At 45.4% G+C, this 25,710-nt stretch overlaps 1 protein-coding gene across 1 annotated transcript in view; it reads left to right on the top strand.

The window, feature by feature from the left end:
• GFAP (glial fibrillary acidic protein) overlaps positions 1 to 25,710 on the top strand; it is an 88,294-nt gene that overhangs the window by 54,483 nt on the left and 8,101 nt on the right. Inside the window, exon 8 of the mRNA XM_063132872.1 lies at positions 18,087 to 18,172. Coding sequence (XP_062988942.1) covers positions 18,087 to 18,172 — 86 coding nt within the window. The remainder of the gene's footprint in view (positions 1 to 18,086; positions 18,173 to 25,710) is intronic.

Here is a 25,710-nt window from a genome sequence, read left to right as displayed (position 1 = left end):
AAAAAGACAGGATAACCCCACGAATATGTAATTTTTTTCTTCACTAATATTTCAGTTATTGGCTTGACGCTGCACCTCCAATTCAATGTGTGTTGACAAAGATCATTATATATTTGCACTGATTTGCCTTTATACTGTAGCTGGGCCATAGATCTCAGTTTCTTCATGATTTGCTCTTTTTTATAATAATTACCAAATTTCACCAAAATATCTCTAGTAGCCCCTTTGTAATTTTGCCCCCCCACTCTATGAACTCGATCAATTTCACTTTCTTCCATTTGCAAATCAGGCATCAACTCTTTAAACCAATTCAGGATGATTTCTCTCAAATTTTCTCCTTGCGTTTGAATTAAATGTTTTATTCGAAGTGTTGAACGGCGATTTTGATCTTCTGCCGCTATCAGCCTTAATTCGTGGTCTTGGAACCACACATTAATCGAATTTTCAAAAGCCTCTTGTTTCTTCTGGATCAGGTCTGCTCCCACCTCCATTTATAGCTTTATCGTGCTGCGAAATCTTATCAGCTAACACACGCATCTGTTGTTGAAAGCTTTCCGTTTGCTGATCCATTTTTTAAAAAAATGATTGTGTTGTTTTCTGCAATAACAGCTTTAATTTCAGCTAAAGTGGCTGGCTGACTGCCAGCTGCTTTTCCACCTTCGGCCATGTTTTCTTCTATAGCTGGGTCTGTGCTTTCCTGTTCTTCTTCTGAAACTGATTCTTCCAAATGGGGGAGATTATGGTTACTGGGTCAGGTTTTTTTGACCACTTAACTTTTGCTATTTCTTTTTTAATCCTTCTTTTGATATCAGACATGGGGCATAAATCTCCCCTTCTTAGCAGTCGGTTTTTATCTCTCTGTGCTCCAATACTTAATCACTCTTTCTTCTTTGGGGGGGAATTCCTCCACACATCAAATCAGCATTCACTGGGGGAGACCGAAACAAACATAAACAAAGTCCCGAATCAGCAGACATCCGTCTCCCCTCCAAACGCTGCTGAAGCACCTCCCCCCCTCGATTCAATTAGCACACCGTCCTTCAGTCAAACTGTTTCTGAGTTACTTTCACTCTAAATAGCCAGTGTTTCACAGCTCTTCGCTTTCCAGTAAAAAGTGAGATTCGCCATAAATCAGATCCACGTCTCTAACAAAAACAGAGCATTATCTGCCGTGAGGCAGTTAGTTTCGTTTTCCACAGAGACGAGATAGCTGAGCATAAACAGAGACGTTCCTCCCGTCGCTTTAAAAAAATCTCACTTTAGATGTCCTTTAAACTTTACACCATATCAGCAACTTCAACACTTAATATTCATAGTCCTTTTCCATCGTGTTGCTTTGAGATTTATGCCCTTTTAAAAAGAGATAATTGATTTTCCCGGCGAAGCCAGTTATAGAATTAAAAAAACCTTACCAGCACCATGGCCGTCAAGCTCCGCCCCCCGCCGAACAGTTTTCTAAACTGTTCTGTTGCAAATCAAATTGTTTTATGTTTAGAACAGCATTTAATAACACAGACCATGAGTGTTTTAAAGTTAACATTTTGTATTCAGAGTGATAAATGGCACCATATTTTTCCTAGACTGATGTTTTTTCTCTCTCTGGGAGCTCCCCACGCACACATAGAAAAAATATGAATTGTGGAATCTTTTCTTTGTGTTTTGGGTGGCTGACAAAGAGTTAGGGCAAAACCCTTCCACTCTCTGGAGGCTCAAGGGGGCACACCTACCTATAAGCTGCTTTGGGGGAGTTACACATAAGATCTTGATTAAAGTTCAAACTGGAATCCTATGCTTGTTTAAATTGGGAAAAGTCCTGCAACTCCCAGCCAGCCATGCCAGCTTGTAGGACTTTTTTCTGCCTAAACATGGATAGGACTGCACCTTTGTGAGATAGTTTGAGCTTTCATTTTATTTTTAAAAGAAACTTTTCTCAACTTGTGTTTGGCTTGTTAAAACATAGGATTGGAAACTGAAGCACTGATGCTACATTGTTGCCCTGGAAATTGCCTAATGCATTGAGCTGCTTGTTAAGATGTTTAGGCTCACATTGTCAGAAAAATTGACAAAAAATAACTTGAAGACAGGATGAGCGAGGAGGGAGGGAGCTTTTAGTTTAAGAAAAGCAAATAGACCCAGGTTTGCACAGGTTGGAATAGCCCATAGTATGAAGGATGCTCTGAAAGAAAGCAGAGCCCAAAAGCCACAAGCCTTGATACTCACTGGGCTGCCGTTGCTCCTGCAGTGCTGCTGGACTGGGGGGGGGGCAACGGGGGCTGCTGAGGGGCGGCTGTTGCTGTGGGGATGTCTGCGGCTGCAGGAGCAGTTGGCTGCGGAGGGTGTGGCGGTGGTGTGTCAAAGCCGTTGATTGCCACCATGAGGCACAGAAAGGCAAGCTGTGGCTGACCCCAATTGTGGGAGGGGGTGGAGGACACATTTCTGGCTGTGCCAGAAACACATCTTCCAAGGTCCTCTCCCGTGCCGCTCTGGGCATTTTCTTGGCCTCTGTGATCACGGCAGTGAAGAAAAGGGCTAAAGCAGCAGTGGGAGGGGGAGTAGGATACATTTCCGGCTGTGCCAGAAACGTGTCTTCCAAAGTCCTCCCCTGCGCTGCTTTGGGCATTTTCTTAGCCTCCACGATCGCGGTGGTGAAGAAAAGGGTCAGAGAGGAGTGGGGGAGATCAAAACTCCTAGACATTTTAATAAATTATTACATTTTCCCCCGGACTCCAGATTTCCCCCCCCCATTTCCATACTTGTCCTGGGGGATCCAGATGTATGGTCACCCAATGTAATAATAATAATAATAATAATAATAATAATAATAATAATAATAATAGGTAGGGGCACAACCTCTTTGTTTGGGCTTGGCAGAGGAGACAGAGGTGGATGTGAGCACCAGCACCACCAGTTAGCCAGGCTGGCTTGCCTGCAGTGAAACTCAGGTGCCCTTCTTTGGTATGGCAGCAGCAAAAGCAGGCACAGGTGCCTGAGTCTGAAAGCAGTGCCTGCAGGAGGGGATCTACACATTGTCATGAAGGCACTTGCGTGTGCCTGCAGTGCGCCCCGAAACTCATCGTGTAGATCCTGCCCTATCCTGGCCAGAAGAGGAGGAGGAGGAGGCAGTGGCGGCAGCCCCGCATCGGCTCTCGCAGGGATGAGCCGAAAAGTTTCCGGGCTCGGCGGCTTCGCTGGGGAATCCAGCCGCATCCTTGCAGCCGCAGCCACCGCCCACCTCCCCGCCGGCCTCCTGAGTCACCCGGGTCAGAGAGCTCGGCGGAAGAAGCCGCCGCCCCGCCTCATTTCAATTTCCTTTCCTCATCATTCTCCTTGAGAACACCTGTTGTATCTTTGATACAGAATTCACTGAGTCGATCCAACGTACTTCCGGTCCTCCAACTCAGTTTATAAGGATCCTAGAGAAAGCATTGTATGTTCTTTTTCTCTACACCCCCTTTCTCCTAAGTTTTTACAGTGCCACAAGATGGAGGTTTCCAACACCCAACCAGATCACCAACTACAGTCAGCCTGGTTGAAAACGCTGGTTTCAAGAGGCTGATGGCTCTTACGTTTTCCTATTACAGGCTGCCGTGTCACACCACCCTTAGCAGGAGGTGGTGCTCTCCTTGAACTAGGCATGCAGGGAGTTAGTACTGGATTGCTTGCACCAGGCAGAGGCACAGATGGTGCACTTCACCTCAAACATTTGGTCCAACAAGGGTGGACCGCATGCTTACCTGTCTCTGATGGCTTACTGGTGGGCAGCCATAGGGATGGAAGTGTCGAGCACTTCTGGGAATGGGAAGGAGGGCTATTGCTGGTCCCACCTTCATGCTCAAGTAATGGACCAGTCCCACATGGTGGTCAAGATTATGGAGGCCATGAACTGCATGGTGGAGGGGTGGCTGGATGGGCACTACCTCAGTCATGATTACATGGTCACAGATGAGGAGCCAACATGATGAAGGCCGTGTGATGACATATTTGAGGGTGTCTGCTGCATCACGCATGTCTTCAACCTGTTTGTCAGGGATGACTTTGGAATGGGCAGCACCAAGATCAATCTCACTCCCTTGACCAGTGTCCATAACCTTTTGGAGAGTTGTTGGAAGGTGGCCGGGCACTTTCACCACAACAAGGATGAAACTTTTGAAAAGCAAATTGCCAGTGTTTCAAGGAAGTGCAATGTAGTAGCGATGGAGGACTTCAATTACCCTGATATCTGTCAGGTGACAAATTCTGCCAAAAAGTGGCCCTTCCAAGAAATTCCTGACATGTGTGGCTGATAAGTTTCTCCTTCAGAAAGTGGAGGAAGGAACTAGAGGATCAGATATCCCTGACTTGATGCTGACCAATAGAGATGACTTGGTGGGTGAAGTGACAGTTATGGGAACTCTGGGGGAAAGTGACCATGTCATATTTGAATTCTTGATTTTAAAGGAAGCAAAAGCTGATTGTAGCCATACCCATAATCTGGATTTTAGGAAAGCTGATTTTAATAAACTCAGAACTATGATAAGTAAGGTCAGATGGTCGTAATGAGAAAAGGAGTCCAAGGTGGGTGAGAGTTTTTTAAAAAGAAGTTTTAAGGACACAATTACAAACAATTCCAACAAGGAAAAAGATAGAAGACAACAACCAATGTGGCTTCACAAAAAGCTTAGAGATGACCTGAAAAAAACAAAGAAAAGAATACACAGAGGAAGTGGAAAGAAGGCCGGGCTACAAAAGAAGAGTACAGACAGGTAGCACAGAAGTGCCGAAATGACATCAGGAAAGTTAAAGCTGAGAATGAGCTGAGACTACCAAGGGATGTTAAAAACAATAAAAAGACTTTCTTTAGATACATGAATAGTAAAAGAAAGAGGAAAGAAATGGTAGTTCAACTGCTTAATGATGATGGCAAATTGATAACAGATAACAAAGAAAAGGCCAAAGTGTTCAGTTCCTACTTTGGCTCAGTCTTCTCCCAAAAGCGGGTCTATGAACCCCTGGAAAAAGTGAAGTTCATGCTGAAGGGGCAGGATTGCAGTTTGAGATTGATAAACAAATGGCCAAGGAAAACCTAATTTCTTTAAATGAGTTCAAATCTCCAGGGCCCAATGAACTGCATCCTAGAGTAATGAAGTAACTAGCAGAAGAACTCTCAGAACCACTGTCTATTATCTTTGCAAAATCATGGAAGGTCTTTGCAAAATCATGAGGTGCCAGATGACTGGAGGAGGGCTAACATTGTCCCTATCTTCAAAACAGGCAAAAAGGACGAACGTGGGAACTACAGAACAGTTAGTCTGACATCTGTCTCTGGGGAAATTTTGGAGCAGTTTATAAAGATGTCAGTCTGTAAGCACCTTGAAAACAATGCAGTGATCACTAGAAGCCAACACAAATTTGTGAAGAACAAATCCTGTCAGACTAATCTGATCTCATTTTTTGATCGGGTAACCTCCCTTGGGTACTGTGGGAATACTGTATCCATAATATATCTTGATTTCATCAAAGCTTTTGACGAAGTGCCCCATGTTATTCTAAATTAACAAACTAGCTAAAAGTGGTCTAGATGGAACAACAGAGTGCAGAGTGCTTCTCAAATTGGGGGGAGATTACGAGTGGGGTACCACAGGGCTCAGTCCTGGGACCAGTGCTCTTCAACTTTTTTTATCAAATTTGCAGAAGACACAAAATTGGGTGGGATAGCTAATACCCTGGAAGACAGAAAAAAAACTTCAAAGTGGTCTTGATAGGTTGGAGTGCTGGGCTGAAAGCAACAGAATGAAATTTAATAGAGATAAAAGCCAAGTTCTACACCTAGGAAAAAGGAATCAAATGAACAGTTACCAGATGGGGGATACTTGGCTCAGCAATACTACAAACGAGAAGGATCTTGGAATTGTTGTAGATCACAAGCTGAATATGAGCCAAGAGTGTGATGTGGCTGCAAAAAAAGCAAATGCTATTTGGGGCTGCATTAATAGAAGCATAGCTTCCAAATTGCGTGAGGTACTGGTTCCCCTCTATTTGGCACTGGTTACGCCTCATCTTCAGTATTGCATCCAATTTTGGGCACCACACTTTAAGAAGGATGCAGACAAGCTGGAATATGTTCAGAGGTGGGTGGCAAGGATTATCAGGGGTCTGGAAACAAAGCTCTATGAGGAGAGATGAAAAGAACTGGGCATGTTCAGTCTGAAGAAGAGAAGATTGAGCGGAATCATGATAACACTCTTCAAATACCTGAAAGGCTGTCACACAGAGGAGGGCCAGGATCTCAGTCATCCCAGAGTGCAGGACACGGACTAATGGACTCAAGTTACAGGAAGTCAGATTCCGTCTGGACATCAGGAAAAACTTCCTGACTGTTAGAGCAGTATGACAATGGAACCAATTACCTAGGGAGGTAGTGGGCTCTCCCACACTACAGGCATTCAAGAAGCAGCTGTACAGCCATCTGTCAGGAATGCTATAAGGTGGATTCTTGTAATGAGCGGGGTGTTGGGCTCGATGGCCTCATAGGCCCCTTCCTACTCCACTATTCTATGATTCTATGAATGTCAAGGGCAGTAGATTGCTGCAGGAGAAGCAGGAGGTGTTGGGAATCCCGCAGCACAGCCTAGTGCAGGACGTGGCAACATGCTGGACTCTATGCTGTGATCCGCTTCTCTTCAGTTTGGAGAAGCAATAGCGAAGCGGGGGGCTTCGCCTCCGTTATAGGCGGAGGAGAAGTGAGTCGGGGGGCTAGCAAAGCATTGCAAAGAGAAGCAGTGACTAGGCTGAGGGATGGCCTGACGCAGAGGGTGGAGCCCATCCAGAAAGACAGGGTCTACATGTTGGCCACCATGTGCGACCCTTGTGTGAAGGATGGGCTTTGTGGACCAAATACCAGGCAGCACTGGAACTGCTTGTGGGCCAAGTGCGGGCGGCATGGGCCAAGAGAGTGGGGCAGAGTGAGGCAGAGGAACAGGCCACCACTTCCTACAGCAGCAGCAGCAGCATCCCTCCCAGCAGGAGCACAGTCCATGGGTATTGGGCAAAGACTCTGCACACCATGGTTGGGCAGAGACCCGCCCCAGCCAACAGCCAGGATGACACTGCAACCACCACGCAGCGTTACCAGGCAGAGCCCATGGAGGACTGCTCCATGGACCCCCTGGCCTACTGGTCATCCCCCCGCCAGATTTGGCCAGACCTGGCGCAGGTGGCCAGTGATCGAGTCAGCTGCCCACCCACCAGTGTACCAAGTGAGAGGGTGTTCTCTATGGTGGGCGACATAGTGACCCCTCACCGCTCTTGCTTGGAGCCGGACAATCAGATGGTCTTTCTCAAGAGCAATCTGCCCCTGCTGGGATACCCCACCCTCAAGCCCTTGGGGGAGTGAAAGGCAGGCTCCGCTCCCTTTAATTCCACCCCTCCTTCGGTTGGCAGACTATAGTTCAGGCAGGCAGATGTTTTATTTTTAAAAGTTATTATTATTATTGTTATTATTATTATTATTCTCATGATCATTGTTGTTTTTATTAATTTGTAGCTGAGTTTCAGTTCACAAAATCAGCTCTGAAGCAAGGAAGCCAAAGGAATCATTCGATTCTTTTTTCAGTAAGTCGATACCTCCTTCGTCTTACATATAGGCAAGCTGTTCAGTCAAGTCAGGCTGTCTCTTTATTACTACCCCAGTAGCTGTAGGCAGGCTGAATCTTCCCCTAAAGCAGCATATTTCATGCCTGGTGGGCATGAGCCTCTGCAAAAGCTGTAGGCAGAGTTTGTGACAGTGTGTGGGTGTGTGACTGCTCACACTGCAGAAGCATACAAAAAGTGAGGGCAAGCGGCAGCACATTACACACCCGTCTGTGGTTGGGTGAGGTGCAAACAGGGGGCAAGGCAATGCCTGGCACCACCAGCAGTAGCCAGGCTGCCTCTCTCGCTGTGAAAATCAAACAGGCCAGTCCTGGGCTGGGTTGGAAGCAACAGCAGCAGAAGAAGCAGCAGGCAGAGGTTCTTGTGGCTGCTGCATCTCTGAGCATAGTTCCTGACGGTCAGTTCAGTTGGGTGCTCCTGTCTGGTCTCCTGGCTTTGAGAAGCCACCTCACACTTCAACTCATGCAACTCATTGACTTCACCACTACTTTGGCTTTGGCCAGAGGTTCAGCAACCCGTCCACTGGTTGCTCTTTGGTTGTTCTTCCTCCTCTCTTGACAGAAGAAGACACATGGCACATTCACTTCGCTGAGCGTCAGTTCTGCTGGGTGCTCGTAATTCAGCTCCTGGCTTTGAGAAGCTACCTGACACTTCAATGCATGCAACTCATTGACTTCACCTGCACTTTGACATTGGGCTGCTGTTCTCCAACAGGAACGAGAGGTAGAATCCAGCAGTCCACTGGTTGTCCTTTGGAGGGTGCTGGTTGAGGATTGATTTCTCATCCGACACTTCCACTTTGCGGTACTGGAATGCTATACAGGTGGATCATCCAGCAACGTTAATGCTCCAAGCCATAGTGTGGTAGATGGCTGCATCATCTTCCACACTCAAAGTAACTGCTTCAATAACCTGTGCAAGGTACCAGCTCTTTTGTGCCTGCCTGCCAATGCCTGCCTCTGCCTGCTTCTCTGTCCTCTTGGTGCCTAAGAGAGGTACTAGATGATGGTCTTTGTGGGTCAACCCCACCAGCCTCTGGCATGCTTGCTCCCAGTGCTACAGGGGCATAGCCACCTGCTGCCTCTCCTCCTCTGTGCCTGCCTCACAGGGATGGTTTGTGCGTGTCTTGCTTTGACTCAGGGGATTAGTCCTTCCTGCACTCATTAGACTTCTTGAAGTGCCAAGTAATTTTTTGAAGTGCGGAGGGTTTATCTTTAAATACTCCCCAATTCATGGCATGTTGGGATTTCCTTTGAAATGGCCATGAATAAGGAAAGCCTGCAGCTTTAAAAAAAATCCCTGAGATATTTGGATTTGGGGTGGGGGATTTTCAAAAATTCCCCCAAAATTAGTGGAGGCTCGGAATTGCTTCCAACTAGGCATGAAGGTGGATACATTGATAAGCTCTCATGGTGCCGATTTTGAAGTTTTTAACATGAAAACTGACGGAGTTCTAGCATGGGACTTGAATTGGGGTGAGTTAAAAGGGAAAAAATCACCAAAAATCAGGGGATGATGGGATTTGCTTGAAGCTTGCCATGAATGTGGATCTAGACGGCATCTGTGAGAGTGCCCACTTTCAAGTTTGTATCTGTAAAAATAGAATCATAGAATAGCAGAGTTGGAAGGGGCCTAAAAGGCCATCGAGTCCAACCCCCTGCTCAATGCAGGAATCCACCCTAAAGCATCCCTGACAGATGGTTGTCCAGCTGCCTCTTGAATGCCTCTAGTGTGGGAGAGCCCACAACCTCCCTAGGTAACTCCCTAGGTAAATTTCAGAGTAAATCCCATTTCTGAAAATGGGGTGTAGGATTTTCAAAAAATTTCAAAAATTCCCGAAAAATCAGTGGAGGCTCAGATTTGCTTTCAACTGGGCATGAATGTGGATACATGGATAAGCTCTCATGGTGCCAATTTTGAGGTTTCTAACATTAACAGAAAAAAGTTATAGGCATTTGGACTTCAATGCAAGTCTGGGGACAGGGGAAACGGAGCTCTGATTCGGATCTGTAGCTCCGCAGTGGAGTGAAGCGGACCACTGGCGGATTGGCACGGAGCGGAGTGGACCCAATCTGGAAGTTGCGGATCAGGATCTGAAGCGGATCGGGTGGTCCGTGCACAGCCCTACTGGACTCCACCTACTTCTTGCTCAAGCATATGGTGGAGCAACAACATGCTGTCCATGAGGTGTGCAGGGTCAAGAACATTGGCATCCAGGCACCACTGGGCAGGCAGAGTGGGATGCCATGTTCCTAGCTTGTGGTGCTCCTCAAGCTGTTCCTTGAGGCCACCAAAACCCTGAGCACCAGCACTGTCCTCCTCAGCCAGATGATCTCTATGGCCAGGCCTCTCCAGAGACAGATGGGTGAGTTTCTGGATGCTGGGGATCCCGTCACCAGCAGGCACTTCCTGCCAGATGTGCGGGAAGTGGTAACAAGGCTGAGAGATGGCCTAGTACAGTGGGTGGAACCCCTATACAAAGAGAGGGTGTACCTGTTGGCCACCATGTGCGACCCTTGGCTGAAGAATGGGCTTTGTGAGAACTCCAAGAAGGGGTGGCAGGAAATCTTGGTGGGGCAAGTTTGAGAGGCACAGGCAAAGAGGCTTGGACAGACAGTGGAGGCCACCCCTTCATGCAGCACCACTCCCCACAGCAGCAGCACTCACAGCAGGAGCACAGGCCAGGGGCTTTTGGCAAAGGTGGTGTAGGCAGTGGTTGGGGAGAGAGGCACGTCTGTGTAACATTACCTGGCATAGCCCATGAAGGACTGCTCCACCAACCTGGTCATCCCACAACCAGATTTGGCTGGACCTTGTTCTGGTGGCCAGGGATTGACTTAGCTGCCCACCAGTGTTTGAAGCAAGAGAGTGTTCTCCATGGTGGGTGACGTGGTGACATTCCACCACTTCTGCTTGAATGCTGAGTTGGTGGAACAGCTGGTCTTTCTTAAAGTCAATCTGCCCCTGTTGGGACACCCCACCCTCAAGCCCTCGGGGGAGTGACAATCTCATTCACCCTTCCTTCCCCCACTTATTTTGGCAGACTTTTTTCCTTTATTTAAGTAAGGTTGACTCTTTCACTATTATTATTATTATTATTATTATTATTATTATTATTATTATTATTATTTTATTATTAGGCTGTCCTTACTGTTCAGTAACTCAACTCTGAAGAAAGGAACACAAGGTGATCCTCTTCCTAGCCTCTTTGATAAAGGGGATGCTTTTGCATCTCTCTTTCCTATTAGAGTTAGGCAAGCTCTTATTTAATTATATTATTGTTGTTGTTGTTGTTGTTGTTGTTGTTGTGGCTGTGCTTACAGTTAACTGTGAAGGACACTGAAAGGATCTTCCTCCTAGCATTTCTGATTAAGGGGATGCCAAAGCAACTTGATCTATGTTTTGAACTACTGTGCCTGTCTTGCATGGCCAGTTTGTGTGTTTCTTGCTTTGACTCAGGAGAGGAGTCATTCATTGTCATTGAACTCAGCTGCATTTTGAAAGTGCTGCTGCAATCATGTGTGAATGTTCTAGAACTTTATTAGAGTCAGGTAGGCTCTTTATGAAGTAGTAGTAGTAGTAGTAATAATAATAATAACAACAACAACAACAACAACAACAGCTATTATTATTACTATTGGCTGTGCTGCTTACAGTGCAGTCAGTTGACTGTGCAAGGGACCCTGAAAGGATCGGCTTCCTATTACAGGGATGCTGAAGCATCTCTCACTGTCTATGTCTCACTCCTCTGTGCCTGCCTCACAGGGCTGGTTTGTTTGCTTTCTGCCGGCCTTTCTCTGCCAGCCCGCCTCTCTGACCACCTGGTGCCTGAGGAATGTAGCTGGGCTAGGTGGATCAACCCCACAAGCCTATGGCATACTTGCTCCCAGTGCTCCATGTCCATAGCCGCCTGCTGCCTCTCCTCCTCTGTGTCCACCTTGCAGGGCCAGTTTATTTCCTTTCTGCCAGCCTCTCTCTGCCAGCCTGCCTGTCTCTGCCCACTGGGTGATGTTGGGAAGTAGCAGGACTCGGTGGGTCAACCCCACAAATCTATCACTTACTTGCTCAATGCATGCCTGTGCACCTGCACACCTCTCCAATATTATCTGTCTGGGGCCCCTCACAGGGCCGGTTTGTGTTTCTTCTTGCTTTGAATCAACACAATCCTTGTATCAGTTATGTCACTGGTTGCTTCCTTCTACTGCCATAATCCTGTCAGAGCCATGCAAAATGCTGCACGGATGTGCCCACCAGCCCACCTCCTAGTTTGCTTTGACTCAATCTCTGAGTCACATTGCTCCATTGCAGGTAGCCTAGGACAGGGTTTAACTTTCCCTGTTTCTTCTTTGAATGGGAAGAACCTCAGGGCATGTGTCAGCTTCAGAACAGACAAAAGAAAACTGAAGTAGGGGAGATTTGCACTTCAAAAACACTGAGAGGTTAGGAATAGTGTGTCCATGATGTCACATTCACAACACCTTCCAAAAAATTACTCTTTGCTTTTAGTGGCTGCTTTGTTTCCCTGAAAAATCATATTTTTAGCAGTTGATTACAGGAATACCACTGTACTAGTCTGTCTGAGGATTGGCACGCATGAGCACATCCATGGCATCTGTAATATATCCAAATTTCATGTTTGTATCATGAAAAATGAAGAAGTTATAGGTCTTTATTTTTCCAATGTAAGCCTATGGGAAAATGAAAAATCCAAAAGATTCAGAAATCCAAATCCTGAGTAGGATTCAGATCCAAGGCAAGGCAGACCTGGTCTGAATTGAACCGAGTCAGGCTGAATTCAGAGGGTCTGAATTGGGATCCAAAGTGAATCGGGGGTCCATGCACAGCTCTAGTTTCATTAACAATAATGCCAGCTAGTGGCTGTATATGTAGTGCCACATCCTCTTTTCACGTACTAGGGCTTCTCCATATGGATCATTTATCCTGCAGTTGAGATTGCTTACTCATGGAAGTTTGCAGATCCTTTACATGATGCCGTCAACTCCCGCACCTCTCCTGTTTTTTCCAAGTATTTCCATGGCTTAATTTGAAACGGAAATAATGAGCTAACAAAATGATCCATTATGACTTGTACGTAAAAAGAGGATGTGGCGTTATAAATACACCCACTACATGGCAATGTTGTTAATGAAACATATAGATCTTACAAATAAATGGGGGGGGGGAATTGGGGAGGGAAGCTAGTAAAGCACGGATCTTATCTAGCAAATAATGCAGAAGCAGAAACCCTGGTAAAAGTGAGGGACAAAAAGCATCAGTGTGGAAAAACTCCAAGTGACAGTGGATCTTTTTGTTAGGTTGTTATTTCCATTTCAAATTAGGCCACTGAAATGCTCAGAAAACACAGGAGATGTGCTGGAGGTTGATGATGACATGTAAAGGATCTGCAAACTTCTGTGAGTAACCAATCTTAATCACAGGATAAATGTTCCATGTGGAAGTCCAAAAGCTCCACCCAGCAGAAAGATAAAAGCACACACTTTTTAATTATATTAAATACATTTAGAATTAACACACCTTAGCCAGCATGAAAGTTATTTAGAAAAAGAGTAATCAAAAACTCCCAATAATATTTCAGGTAAAATATTATTAAACTAAGGGGTGACTAAACATTATAGCTTAGCGAGTCATGTGAACCATGACTTAGCATGTCATGTGAACCATTCCTAACCATGGAGGCTACATAATCACAATTTAAACACGCTCACTAATCATTTGCTGCAAAAGGGTTAGCAGCCTAACCATGACTTGGTGTGTTACCTGAACAGGCCCCATATCATTCTCATTCAGAGTGGTTGAGACAATGATACCCCAATGAAAGTTAATAGTGTTCTGAATTTTGCCTATAATAAAAATAATAATTAACATTTATTTTTGTTTCTTTGTTTAAAGTATTTATTCTCTGCTTTGAAATGAAATTCTTGGGATAGCAGTAGCTTATAGTATGTTTAATGTAGAAATTAAGACAAGAATTACTAACATGACTAGCCCTACTATTAGGTGGAGTGCAGTGAACACCCCTGACAACTGGTGTTGGGTGTCATTATTGCCAGAAAATTATTGGTTATTTAATTTAGTATTACCGGTATTATAATTTTACTGTCAGGGAAGAGATGAAGTGCTTATGGGTTTTCTACCTCAGGAACCAAAATAACTTAACTGGTATTTGGTGTGGTGCAACTGGACTGGGTGGGGATGAGAGAACAAAATCTCTGGATGACTGGAGGAGGGCTAATGTTGTCCCTATCTTAAAAAAGGGCAAAAAGGAGGAACCTGGGAACTACAGACTAGTCAGTCTGACATCCATCCCTGGGAAAATTCTGGAGCAGATTATAAAGAAGTCAATATGTAAACACCTTGAAATCAATGTGGTGATCACTAGAAGCCAACATGGATTTGTCAAGAACAAATCCTGTCAGACAAATTTGATCTCATTTTTTGATAAGGTAACCTCCCTTGTGGACCGTGGGAACGCTGTGGACGTCATATATCTTGACTTTAGCAAAGCTTTTGACAAAGTACCACATGACATTCTGATTAACAAACTAGCTAAAAGTGGGTTAGATGGAACAACTATTAGGTGGATTCACAGTTGGCTACAGAATCGGACTCAAAGAGTACTTATCAATGGAACCTTCTCAAACTGGGGAGAGGCAACGAGTGGGGTGCCGCAGGGCTCAGTCCTGGGCCCAGTGCTCTTCAACATTTTTATTAATGATTTGGACGAGGAGGTGCAGGGAACGCTGATCAAATTTGCAGATGACACAAAATTGGGTGGGATAGCTAATACCCTGGAAGACAGAAACAAACTTCAAAGTGATCTTGATAGGCTGGAGTGCTGGGCTGAAAACAACAGGATGAAATTTAATAGGGATAAATGCCAAGTTCTACATTTAGGAAATAGAAACCAAATGCACAGTTACAAGATGGGGGATACTTGGCTCAGCAATACTACAAACGAGAAGGATCTTGGAATTGTTGTAGATCGCAAGCTGAATATGAGCCAACAGTGCGATATGGCTGCAAGAAAGGCCAGTGCTATTTTGGGCTGCATTAATAGAAGTATAGCTTCCAAATCACGTGAGGTACTGGTTCCTCTCTATTCGGCCCTGGTTAGACCTCATCTAGAGTATTGCGTCCAGTTCTGGGCTCCACAATTCAAGAAGGATGCAGACAAACTGGAGCGTGTTCAGAGGAGGGCAACCAGGATGATCAGGGGTCTGGAAACAAAGCCCTATGAAGAGAGACTGAAAGAACTGGGCATGTTTAGCCTGGAGAAGAGAAGATTGAGGGGAGACATGAGAGCACTCTTCAAATACTTAAAAGGTTGTCACACAGAGGAGGGCCAGGATCTCTTCTCGATCCTCCCAGAGTGCAGGACACGGAATAACGGGCTCAAGTTAAAAGAAGCCAGATTCCAGCTGGACATCAGGAAAAACTTCCTGACTCTTAGAGCAGTGCGACAATGGAATCTGTTACCCAGGGAGGTTGTGGGCTCTCCCACACTATAGCCCTTCAAGAGGCAGCTGGACAAGCATCCGTCGGGGATGCTTTAGGGTGAATTCCTGCATCGAGCAGGGGGTTGGACTCGATGGCCTTGTAGACCCCTTCCAACTCTGCTATTCTATGATTCTATGATTCTTGGGACGGCCCCAGTTACTAAGAAGGAGCAAAGATGTTTACAACCTTCCCCCTCAGTCTTCAGATGTTTCAGCTGTCACTCTGCTGCTGAATCTCTGGGTCTCAGCAAGTCTTACAGGAAATGTTTCTGGCGCAGTAATGGCTCCTGGAGCAGCCAGATGTTAGTCCCTCACATCATGTATATAGAACTTGTGACATGTTCAAAGTGCTTCACATTGATCCATGATTCATTGTGGATGGAAGGTGAAATAATGAGATGAGAAGTTGGATTTAAATAGGGCCACATTTATTTATGAATTTCTGCAAAAGAAGATGGAGGCCTAGGCAGGCATCCTATCTGGGCCAGCGTCTTGGCCATAGTTGGGATTGGGCGAGCCATCCATATCCTGACTGGTGACGCGTGTCTATCGCCACCCTTCAGGATTCCCCTTTTGGGGTAGGTAGGCCTTCCGATGTCATGCCTCCTCAGGTTGCAAAACTCTGAGTGAGTAAGGTTGGCCTAAGAGGTAACTCTTATCCTGTCATCTGGTGCTGCAGGACTCCCAGCTGAGGGCCTCAGGTGTTACCAATCACCACAACAATGCCTAAGAATGCTCACCAACCTTATCCTTGCTCCCAATGCCTGCATGCCTGCCAGAGGAGGGGACTAACCTCTCGCTAAGTCGCACCCCTCACCTGCAGCACATCGCATCCATCTTCCTGCCTGAAGAAATAAGTCGTTGCCATGTCTGTCAAATGGACCCCTTCTTGTCTGTAACACTCCCTCCAAGAGCTAACTATTGCTGGGTGTTGAATACTAAACCACCTGTGCATAGTGAATCCGGCAAGGCCAAGTACTTGCCTCCTTACGAGTACACTCACCAGGCTCCATGCCCTTCTTAATTGAGCAGATTGCATCACAACTCTGGGCCGCTGCCCAAATAGGTATCTGCTGTCTTCTTCCTGCTCACTCTGGGAATCTGGCAAGACCAAGTACTTGCCTCCTTGCGAGTTCATGCTCAAGGGCCAGTGCCCTTCTTAGTCAAGTGTGATTGCAGCACAACTCTGGGCCACTGCCCAAATAGGTGCCTGCCTTCTTCCCCGCTCCCTCTGGGAATCCAGCAAGACCAAGTACTCACCTCATTATGAGTACATGCACCAGTGGTCCATGATGTCCTGCTCGCACTGGCTAAAAATCAGCAGGATCTTCTCACAGTTTAGGGCTGCTGCTTTAGTGAGTATGTGCCATATTCCTGACCAATTCAGGGAACCTGGCCAAACCAAGCACTCACTTTTTATGAGTATACACAAGTGGTCCATGCCGTTCTCCCCTGATGCTCATCTTGCAGTTCAGGGAAGATGGGAAATGCCATCTTCACTGCTCACTCTGGGAATCCAGCCGGACTACTTACTCACCATCCCAGGCCAATGCTGGCAAATCTCCTAGAAACAGCAAAGCCTGTAACTCCCAGGCTTCTCTTTCAGCGCTTCCCCTCTGGACTGTTGGCTCATGCACTGCATGCCCTACTACTGTATGCTGGCCAGCCAATTCAAGTACATCTTGTTGATCAAAGGAGACAAAAGCTATTAGAACTTCCCCAAGATGGCTGGGTATATGCACAAAATTATTTGGCATGCCTTTGTTAAACAGCTTGCACTTTGTTCAGTGCAAGGCCAGCGCTGTGGTCATAGGGCAGCCCATCCATTACAAGGCCAATTTTCAATTGCCCAGTAATGGTGTTTATTAAGCCCACCATGCCTGAATGGGTGTGGGTGAGGGCTCCGTATGTTCTACTAAGTATGGAAAATTCCAATACTTTTACTGGGCAATATTCTTCTACTATAACTACAATTTGAAATCCTGAGGCATTACCACGTTGGTTGGTCTTAAACAATGTGATAAGAAAAACAATCTGGAAGGAGCGACGTCTCGAACCATAAGGGTCCAAACCAGATGCATGAACATTGGCTGATACTTCCCATTCAGAAACCAACACCCCAATAATGGTGCTATGGCAGTGGCATAGCATGGGGTGAGTTTAACAGATTGTTGCGCCTCACAGGCCACATAGCTAGGCAGCCCAAAATCAATTTGTGGGAAAATTAGGGTCCCCACCCAAACATGCCATAATTTTGAGTTCACCTGAAATATTATGTACACCCCTGTTACTGTATGAAAGTCAGGAGCTACCAGGGATTACAGAGACTGTAATCACTGTTCATTATACCGTCCAGTAGCAGTTCACAAGTAAAACCATAAAATACAATATAACAAGACACAATATAAAACTTTGCCTAACATGGCAAAGTCACTCCACCAATTCTCTTTTCTGCCAGCTGTTTTTAGACTTCATTTCATTGCACTCTATTCCACTTTGTTGCTTCTTTTTAAGTCACTTGTTGCCACATGAGAGGCTGCTTAAAACACTCCTAAGTTAAAACTCATCTTTCTATTCCCTGAATGAGATTCTTTGGCAGCTGTGTGGTGGTTGCATGGGCTCTGTGTCACTGATACATTTGTCAGTTAATATGCTACTATTCCAGACCAGTTATGTCTAGTGATACTTACCTACTTATTATCTAGCTAAGTTTTCTGCTTTCCTTCAGTCTGGGTGTTCAGCTGCATTAGGGGACAGAAGGGAGTTTTAGTTCAGTGTTGGTTGCTAGTCCTGCCATCCAAAGGCATTTTCCTCTGTTATTTTTTTCTTGTGGTGTCATGGACTTCATGAAAGCCCATCACAGATCACCAGTGGTCCCTAGATGGTTCAAGCATTGCTGCTCTGTGACAATGACCAGGCTATTCTTTCTTTCCCCACCAGAAACCAGCCTGGACACAAAGTCTGTTTCTGAGGCCTACTTGAAGAGGAGCCTTCTGGTCAAAACAGTGGAGACAAGAGATGGAGAGGTAGGCAAAAGCTATCCTTGCTTTTGAAGCTTTCTATTTCCGATCTCAGCATTGAAAGGGACCTAGTGGAACATCTATGTTATAGTAAGCAGGGGTCCAGAATTTTACTGTATAGCTTTGCCAAGGTGTAGCTGTTTCCTGCCTTGCAAAAGAAAGAAAAGAATTAAATGATTTATCAACAATGGCAATAAACACAAGGATTTCCACTATGGGTGATACATTAAAGCAAATAGAAATACATTCAACTATATTGAAATTCCTCTTACAATTCACACTGCTGTTCCAAGCACTTCTTCGCTACATTTGTGCAGAAGCAAACCTAGAGCTGGAGTGGAGGGCACTCACTACAGTGGCAGCCCTAAAAGCCTTGACTCTTGGCCAGAACACAGGCAAACACTGGCACAATGATGACCTCGTTTTCCAACACATTTCTGGTGGAGCACCTTGCCTGATAACATCAGACAGATAGCTTTGTATCCATTTCAGCTTTTTCCACCCACTCCTGCAGGAGGAAGCAAACTTTATATTCATCATACCTCCATTTGACCCCACCTTTTCCAGGTTTTCACCTGAATTGTCACCACCTGTGCCACCTGTAAATATAACAGCAGGCTGCTCAAATAATCACTGCTATCAGCCAGGGGAACCTCTGTTTGTTTAAGTAATTCAATCTTTTGCTTCTTAGCATTTGAAGAATCCAATTTACAATGCTTATCCCACTTACTTTCTGAAAAGCCCAAAGGAGAGAAAACTCAGTCTCTTTAATTATCCTGTTCTTTTGCTGATCACCTCTTGCAGTCAGGAAGTTTTTTCTGACTTCTCTCTGTGTTTTAAATCTGCTTGCATCTTGTCCTGTTATCATTGGGGAAATGATTGTATCCCCTTTATTTGCCAAGTTTCTTTGTAAACTGCTGCCATATCTTAAGTTAAATTTTGTTTAGACTATGTAACCACTTCTTTCAGCCTTTCCTTATGGTGTTTGTGTTCCATCATATCACTCTCGTCATGCCTGGTTTGCTAACATGACATTGTCCCTGTCCTGTGTTCATCTCACCTCTTCATTTTCCATCTTATTTTGGAGCAGAGAAAGTCCATTTTCCCCCTCCATGTGCAATACGGCCATTCCTCCCTCCCATGTTTTGCTGTCCTTGTGCTGTATCAAATCATCTCATTTTTTTTTTTGTTGGGGGCATGTAGGTCAGAGGGCAGTCCCACTGACAAAAGAGGAGGGTGGGGCATTTCACCACTCAACTATGAAGAGGGATGGAGAGAAGGGGAGTGAGGCCACCAGTGCCGCAACTCAGTCCCATTCAACTCTATGGTTCTTACTACTGAGTAGGCGAGTTGGTGTGTTTCCTGGCCAGAACAATGTCAGCTTCCCCTTGCCATGCCAGCATTGACCACAAACTTCTCCAAAAACTTATTGTAATACTTATATTGTTTAATAGGATCTTAGGGGAAAGCATAGTGTATTGTTTTACCATAATCGTGCAGTTTCAGGCTGAGGTACTATTATATTTGTGCAGAAATAAATATATATATATAAAAATAACTACAGGGGGGAGGAGAACGTAGGGGGCAAGGCAGGAGATTTCGCCAGCATAGTAGTGGTACAGGTAGGGTGACCAACTGTTAAGATTTCCCCAGATTTGCCCTCATTTTTGTTCTATCCTGGGTGTCAGGGGGGAATTTCTGTAATTTTCTATAATGTCCTGGAACGACATGCTTTCCCCTCTGAGGCCACCATTACCATGGGGGGGGGGGGGATGATGCACTTTCTGGATGTATCATTCCCCCACACACACTGCCCCAATGGGGGCCTTAAAGGGGAAAGCGTGTCATCTCATGACATTATAGAAAAGGCCCGGATTGGAGCAGCTTTCCCTTCCTCCACTCTAATTGGAGCCTTTAAGGTGGCAGGGGTATTGACAGGCTTTCTGGATGCTCTGGAAATCCACTTTCCAACCCCTCCCCACTGGGTGTCATCTTTTTTAGTTTCTGAAATATGGTCACCCTACTGTTTGGGGCGGACTCCATAGAGGCTTTTTTCCTCCCACTCTTATGTCCACTGCCAATGAGTTGGGGGGGGGGAGCTTCCCTATGGAGTCCCTATGCTTGCAATCAGGGTGCTGTTTCTCCATGTTGTCTACCAGCCTTGCCACTGTATTGTATTTATTTATTGTTTACAGAGAAATCCTCTGTATGCTTATTCTGAATTAAGACCCATTGAGGCTTTCTCCCAAGTAAGTGTGCATAAAACTGCAATCTTTACATTTGTTTTAATTCTTGGAGACTATGTTCATGCAAACACAAGGCTGCCATGCATCTAGTTTAATGCATCTCAGTGCTTGCAGATGGGTATTAAGATGGTTATGTGGTTGAGGTTTTTTAATCTGAGAAGAATAAAACTTTGCATGTAAATTAGAGACAAAATACTACAGAGCAATGTACTGTTCTTTGTGGTCTCTGTGCATCACACCATGGGCTCTGTGCTTGCATGGAGCAGCATTGGGAAACTTCTAAAGCTGAGGCGTTATGGGCGGGAACCTCCCCCCAACTATTTATTGATTTATTTATTTTATTACATTTATATACCGCCCCACAGCCAAAGCTCTCTGGGCGGTTCACTATGGCGCCGTGCGCATGCTCAGAGGGTTTCCCACCCATTCCCCTCAGTTCTCTTTGACCACCATCATGGCAACATCATTGATGTTTATTCTTCGGCCAGTCTAGATTTACGAGTGGCCAACTACCAGGCCACAATGTCTGGCTATTAGCTCCTGTTATGGGAAAAAATGGGGAAGTTAATTGATCATCTCTCTGATGAAAAGTGCACTCTTGCACACCTCCTCCACAATGAGGCCCTTAAACTATTGTGCCAACAGATTCACACATCGAAGCACAAGGTTGACTGTGAGTCAAAGGCTCTCATTGCTGCCATTGCCTTGTGTAGAAACACTTGGCTTCATTCAGCGGGTCTTTCCCAGGAAATGCGGGTGAAGATTGAAAACCTACCTTTTGATGGTTTAGGCCTTTTTAATGATAAAACTGACGATGCACTTGATGCTGTTCAGAAGGCTTGTGCAATGGTGAGAAAGATGGGATTCCAACAGCCATGCATCCACCACAACACCGATGGTCTCACCCTCACCCATCCTTCTCTCAAGATTGATACCATCAGTAACAGCAGCCTTCCATTCGGCAGAAACCACCATAGAAGAGAAGACAATTTCCAGCTTCCAGAGGAAGACGCTTCCCAGGGAAGAATGACCCTTCGAACTGCTGAGGGATTTGACTCATACCAGATTCAGTTAATGGACCATCCCAGCATTTTCAGAGAATGTCTGGCTCGTTTTCTTCCAGCTTGGCAGGCTATCATCAACGATCGATGGGACCTCTCTATTATAGAAAAAGGCTACAAGTTAGAATTCGAAGACCACCCTCCTCTAGGCACCATGAAGTATACCTCAAACAACAACACCCTATCATCAGAGGTGGTTTCATTGCTCCGCAAGGGCACCATAGAGAATGTCCCAGCGGAAGACCTTCACAGTGCTTGGGTTTTACTCCAGGTACTTCACAGTGCTGAAGAAAGACGGAGGTCATTCTTCGGCACTGAAGAGAATAGAAAGGGAGGTGGACAGAACAGAAGAAATAGAAAGGGAGGTGGAGTTGCACTATATGTTAAAAATACCTATCCCTGCACAGAAATACAGGCGGATCAGACTGGGGGGCCCATCGAGAGCATCTGGATTAAAATAAATGGGGCAAGGAATAAAAAGAACATGATAATCGGAGTCTACTGCCGACCACCCAATCAAGGAGAAGACGAGGATGAAACTTTTGAGAAACAAGGAAGTGTGATGTAGTAATGATGGGGGACTTCAATTACCCTGATATCAGTTGGGAGACAAATACTGCCAAAAGCAACCCTTCCAAGAAATTCCTGACATGTATGGGTGATAACTTTCTCCTACAGAAAGTGGAGGAAGGAACTAGAGGATTGGCAATCCTTGACTTGATATTGACCAATAGGGATGACTTAGTGGATAAAGTGGCAGTTACGGGAACTCTGGGGGAAAGTGACCACGTCATATTTGAATTCTTGATTATGAAGGAGACAAAAGCTGAGTGTAGACATACACGTACTCTGGATTTTAGGAAAGCTGATTTTAATAAACTCAGAACTATGACAAGTAAGGTCCCATGGCAAGTGAGCCTAATGAGAAAAGGAGTGCAGGATGGGTGGGAGTATTTAAAAAAGGAAATTTTAAAGTCACAGTTAGAAACAATTCCAACAAGGAGAAAAGATAGAAGACAACAGAGGAAACCAATGTGGCTCCACAAAAAGTTTAGACATGAACTGAAAACAAAAAAGGATACATATAGGAAGTGGAAGGAAGGCCAGGCTACAAAAGAAGAGTACAGACAGGTGGCACAGAAGTGCCGAAATGGCGTAAGGAAGGCTAAAACTGTGAATGAGCTGAGATTAGCGAGGGATGCTAAAAGAAATAAAAAGGCTTTCTTCAGATACATGAGTAATAAAAGACAGAGGAAAGAAATGGTGGTTCAACTGCTTAATGAGGATGGCAAATTGATTACAGATGAAAAAGAAAAGGCTGAAGTGCTCAATTCCTGCTTTGCCTCAATCTTCTCCCAAAAGCGGGTCTATGAGCCCCCTGGAAAAAGTGAAGCAGAAGTTGAGGGGGCAGGATTGCAGTTTCAGATTGATAAAGAAATGGTCAAAGAACACCTAATTTCCTTGAATGAGTTCAAATCTCCAGGGCCCGAAGAACTGCAACCTAGAGTAATGAAGGAGCTAGCGGAAGAATTCTCAGAACAGCTGTCAATTATCTTTGTAAAATCATGGAAGACGGGTGAGGTGCCGGACGACTGGAGGAGGGCTAATATTGTCCCTATTTTCAAAAAGGGCGAAAAGGAGGAACCTGGGAATTACAGACCAGTCAGTCTGACATCCATCCCTGGGAAAATTCTGGAGCAGATTATAAAGAAGTCAATCTGCAAACACCTTGAAATCAATGCAGTGTTTACTAGAAGCCAACATGGATTTGTCAGGGACAAATCCTGTCAGACTAATTTGATCTCATTTTTTGATAAGGTAACCTCCCTTGTGGACTGTGGGAATGCTGTGGATGTCATATATCTTGACTTCAGCAAAGCTTTCGACAAAGTACACCATGATATTCTGATTAACAAACTAGCTAAAAGTGGGCTAGATGGAACAACTATTAGGTGGATTCAGTTGGCTACGGAATCGGACTCAAAGAGTATTTATCAATGGAACTTTCTCAAACTGGGGAGAGGTAACGAGTGGGCTCAGTCCTGGGCCCAGTGCTCTTCAACATTTTTATTAATGATTTGGATGAGGAGGTGCAGGGAATGCTTATGAAATTTGCAGATGACAGCAAATTGGGTGGGATAGCTAATACCCTGGAAGACAGAAACAAACTTCAAAGTGATCTTGATAGTCTGGAGTGCTGGGCTGAAAACAACAGAATGAAATTTAATAGGGATGAATGCCAAGTTCTACATTTAGGGAATAGAAACCAAAGGCACAGTTACAAGATGGGGGTTACTTGGCTCAGCAATACTACAAACGAGAAGGATCTTGGAATTGTTGTAGATCGCAAGCTGAATATGAGCCAACAGTGCGATATGGCTGCAAGAAAGGCCAATGCTATTTTGGGCTGCATCAATAGAAGTATAGCTTCCAAATCACGTGAGGTACTGGTTCCTCTCTATTCAGCCCTGGTTAGGCCTCATCTAGAGTATTGCGTCCAGTTCTGGGCTCCACAATTAAAGGAGGACACAGACAAGCTGGAGCGTGTTCAGAGGAGGGCAACCAGGATGATCAGGGGTCTGGAAACAAAGCCCTCTAAAGAGAGACTGAAAGAACTGGGCATGTTTAGCCTGGAGAAGAGAAGATTGAGGGGAGACATGATAGCACTCTTCAAATACTTAAAAGGTTGTCACACAGAGGAGGGACAGGATCTCTTCTCGATCCTCCCAGAGTGCAGGACACGGAATAACGGGCTCAAGTTAAAGGAAGCCAGATTACAGCTGGACATCAGGAAAAACCTCCTGACTGTTAGAGCAGTACAACAATGGAATCAGTTACCTAGGGAGGTTGTGGCCTCTCCCACACTAGAGGCATTCAAGAGGCAGCTGGACAAGCATCTGTCAGGGATGCTTTAGGGTGGATTCCTGCATTGAGCAGGGGGTTGGACTCGATGGCCTTGTAGGCCCCTTCCAACTCTGCTATTCTATGATTCTATGACCTCAATACCTACCTCTGTGTCAGGAAGTTTGAAATGGTCTCATTGTCCTTCGTTCTCCCCCTTCTTGAAGCAGGCAGTTGGTTCGCATCTATCGATCTCTGCGATGCCTACTTCCATGTCTCCATCCACTGCTCCCATCGGAAATATCTGCACTTCATTGTCGGAGGCATGGTTTACCAATACACCGCACTTGCATTTGGGCTCTCCACTGCACCAAGGGTGTCCTCAAAATGCATGGCTGGCTGTCATTTGTATGAAACTCAGGCTCACTGGTGTCGAGGTATATCCTTACCTCGACGACTGGCTCCTCATCGCCAAGATGAAGCTTCAATTGCAAAGGTCCACGACATCACCTGCAATCTTCTCTGTCAGCTTAGCCTGTATATAAATTATGAAAAATCTCATTTTCACCCACAGCGAACTATACAATTCCTTGGCGGTCTATTGGACCATCAGCAGGGCTTTTCTCCTGCTGGATCGAGCTCAGAAAATAATGCAGCTGGCAACCAAAATCAAAAGAGCACCTCATGTCAGAGCATTCGATATCCAGCACTCATGGCCTCAACGACGGCTGTTGTGCAGCAGTCCAGATTCCAAATGTGACGTTTGCAGTTTTGGTTTTTCCAGTTATTCGACATCAAAAACAACCCCCGGTGTACCAAAATAGTCTTACTGCCTTTGATCCAAGCATCCCTCGCATGGTGGACACTGCTGAGTTCTTTGGATCAAGGAGTTCCTTTCCACTCTCACAGCATCAAAGGCATTGTAGTAACAGATGCCTCCCTCCTCAGTTGGGGTGCCCTCTATCAGGGCTTACAGGACCACAGGTGTTGGTCCGATGTTGAACGCACCAAACACATCAACTGGTTGGAACTAATGGCAGTTTACAAAGCATTGAAAGCCTTTGAACAGAACTTGCGGCATGGACTTTTGCAGGTTGCAGTGGACAACACCACCACCATTGGAACTCACCTTACAGATCTTAACTTGGTGTTTCGACAGAGCTACAGCTCACCACCATAGACATTGCCGGTGCTCACAACACCATAGCTGATGCTCTCAGCTGATGTCAGCTGCCACACGAGTGGCAGCTACACAGACAAGTCCTGAACCATCCGTTCCACATCTGGGGAAGTCCACAGATCAATCTGTTCACAACATCAATCAACTCTGTACTTCCATAGTTTTGCAGCAGAACGGGACAGGGAAGGAACTCAATGGGCATTCACTCTACAGTGG

This window comes from Elgaria multicarinata, chromosome 1 (assembly GCF_023053635.1).
Source record: "Elgaria multicarinata webbii isolate HBS135686 ecotype San Diego chromosome 1, rElgMul1.1.pri, whole genome shotgun sequence".
Lineage (NCBI taxonomy): Eukaryota > Metazoa > Chordata > Lepidosauria > Squamata > Anguidae > Elgaria > Elgaria multicarinata.
This window is presented reverse-complemented; position numbering and strand designations above follow the sequence as displayed.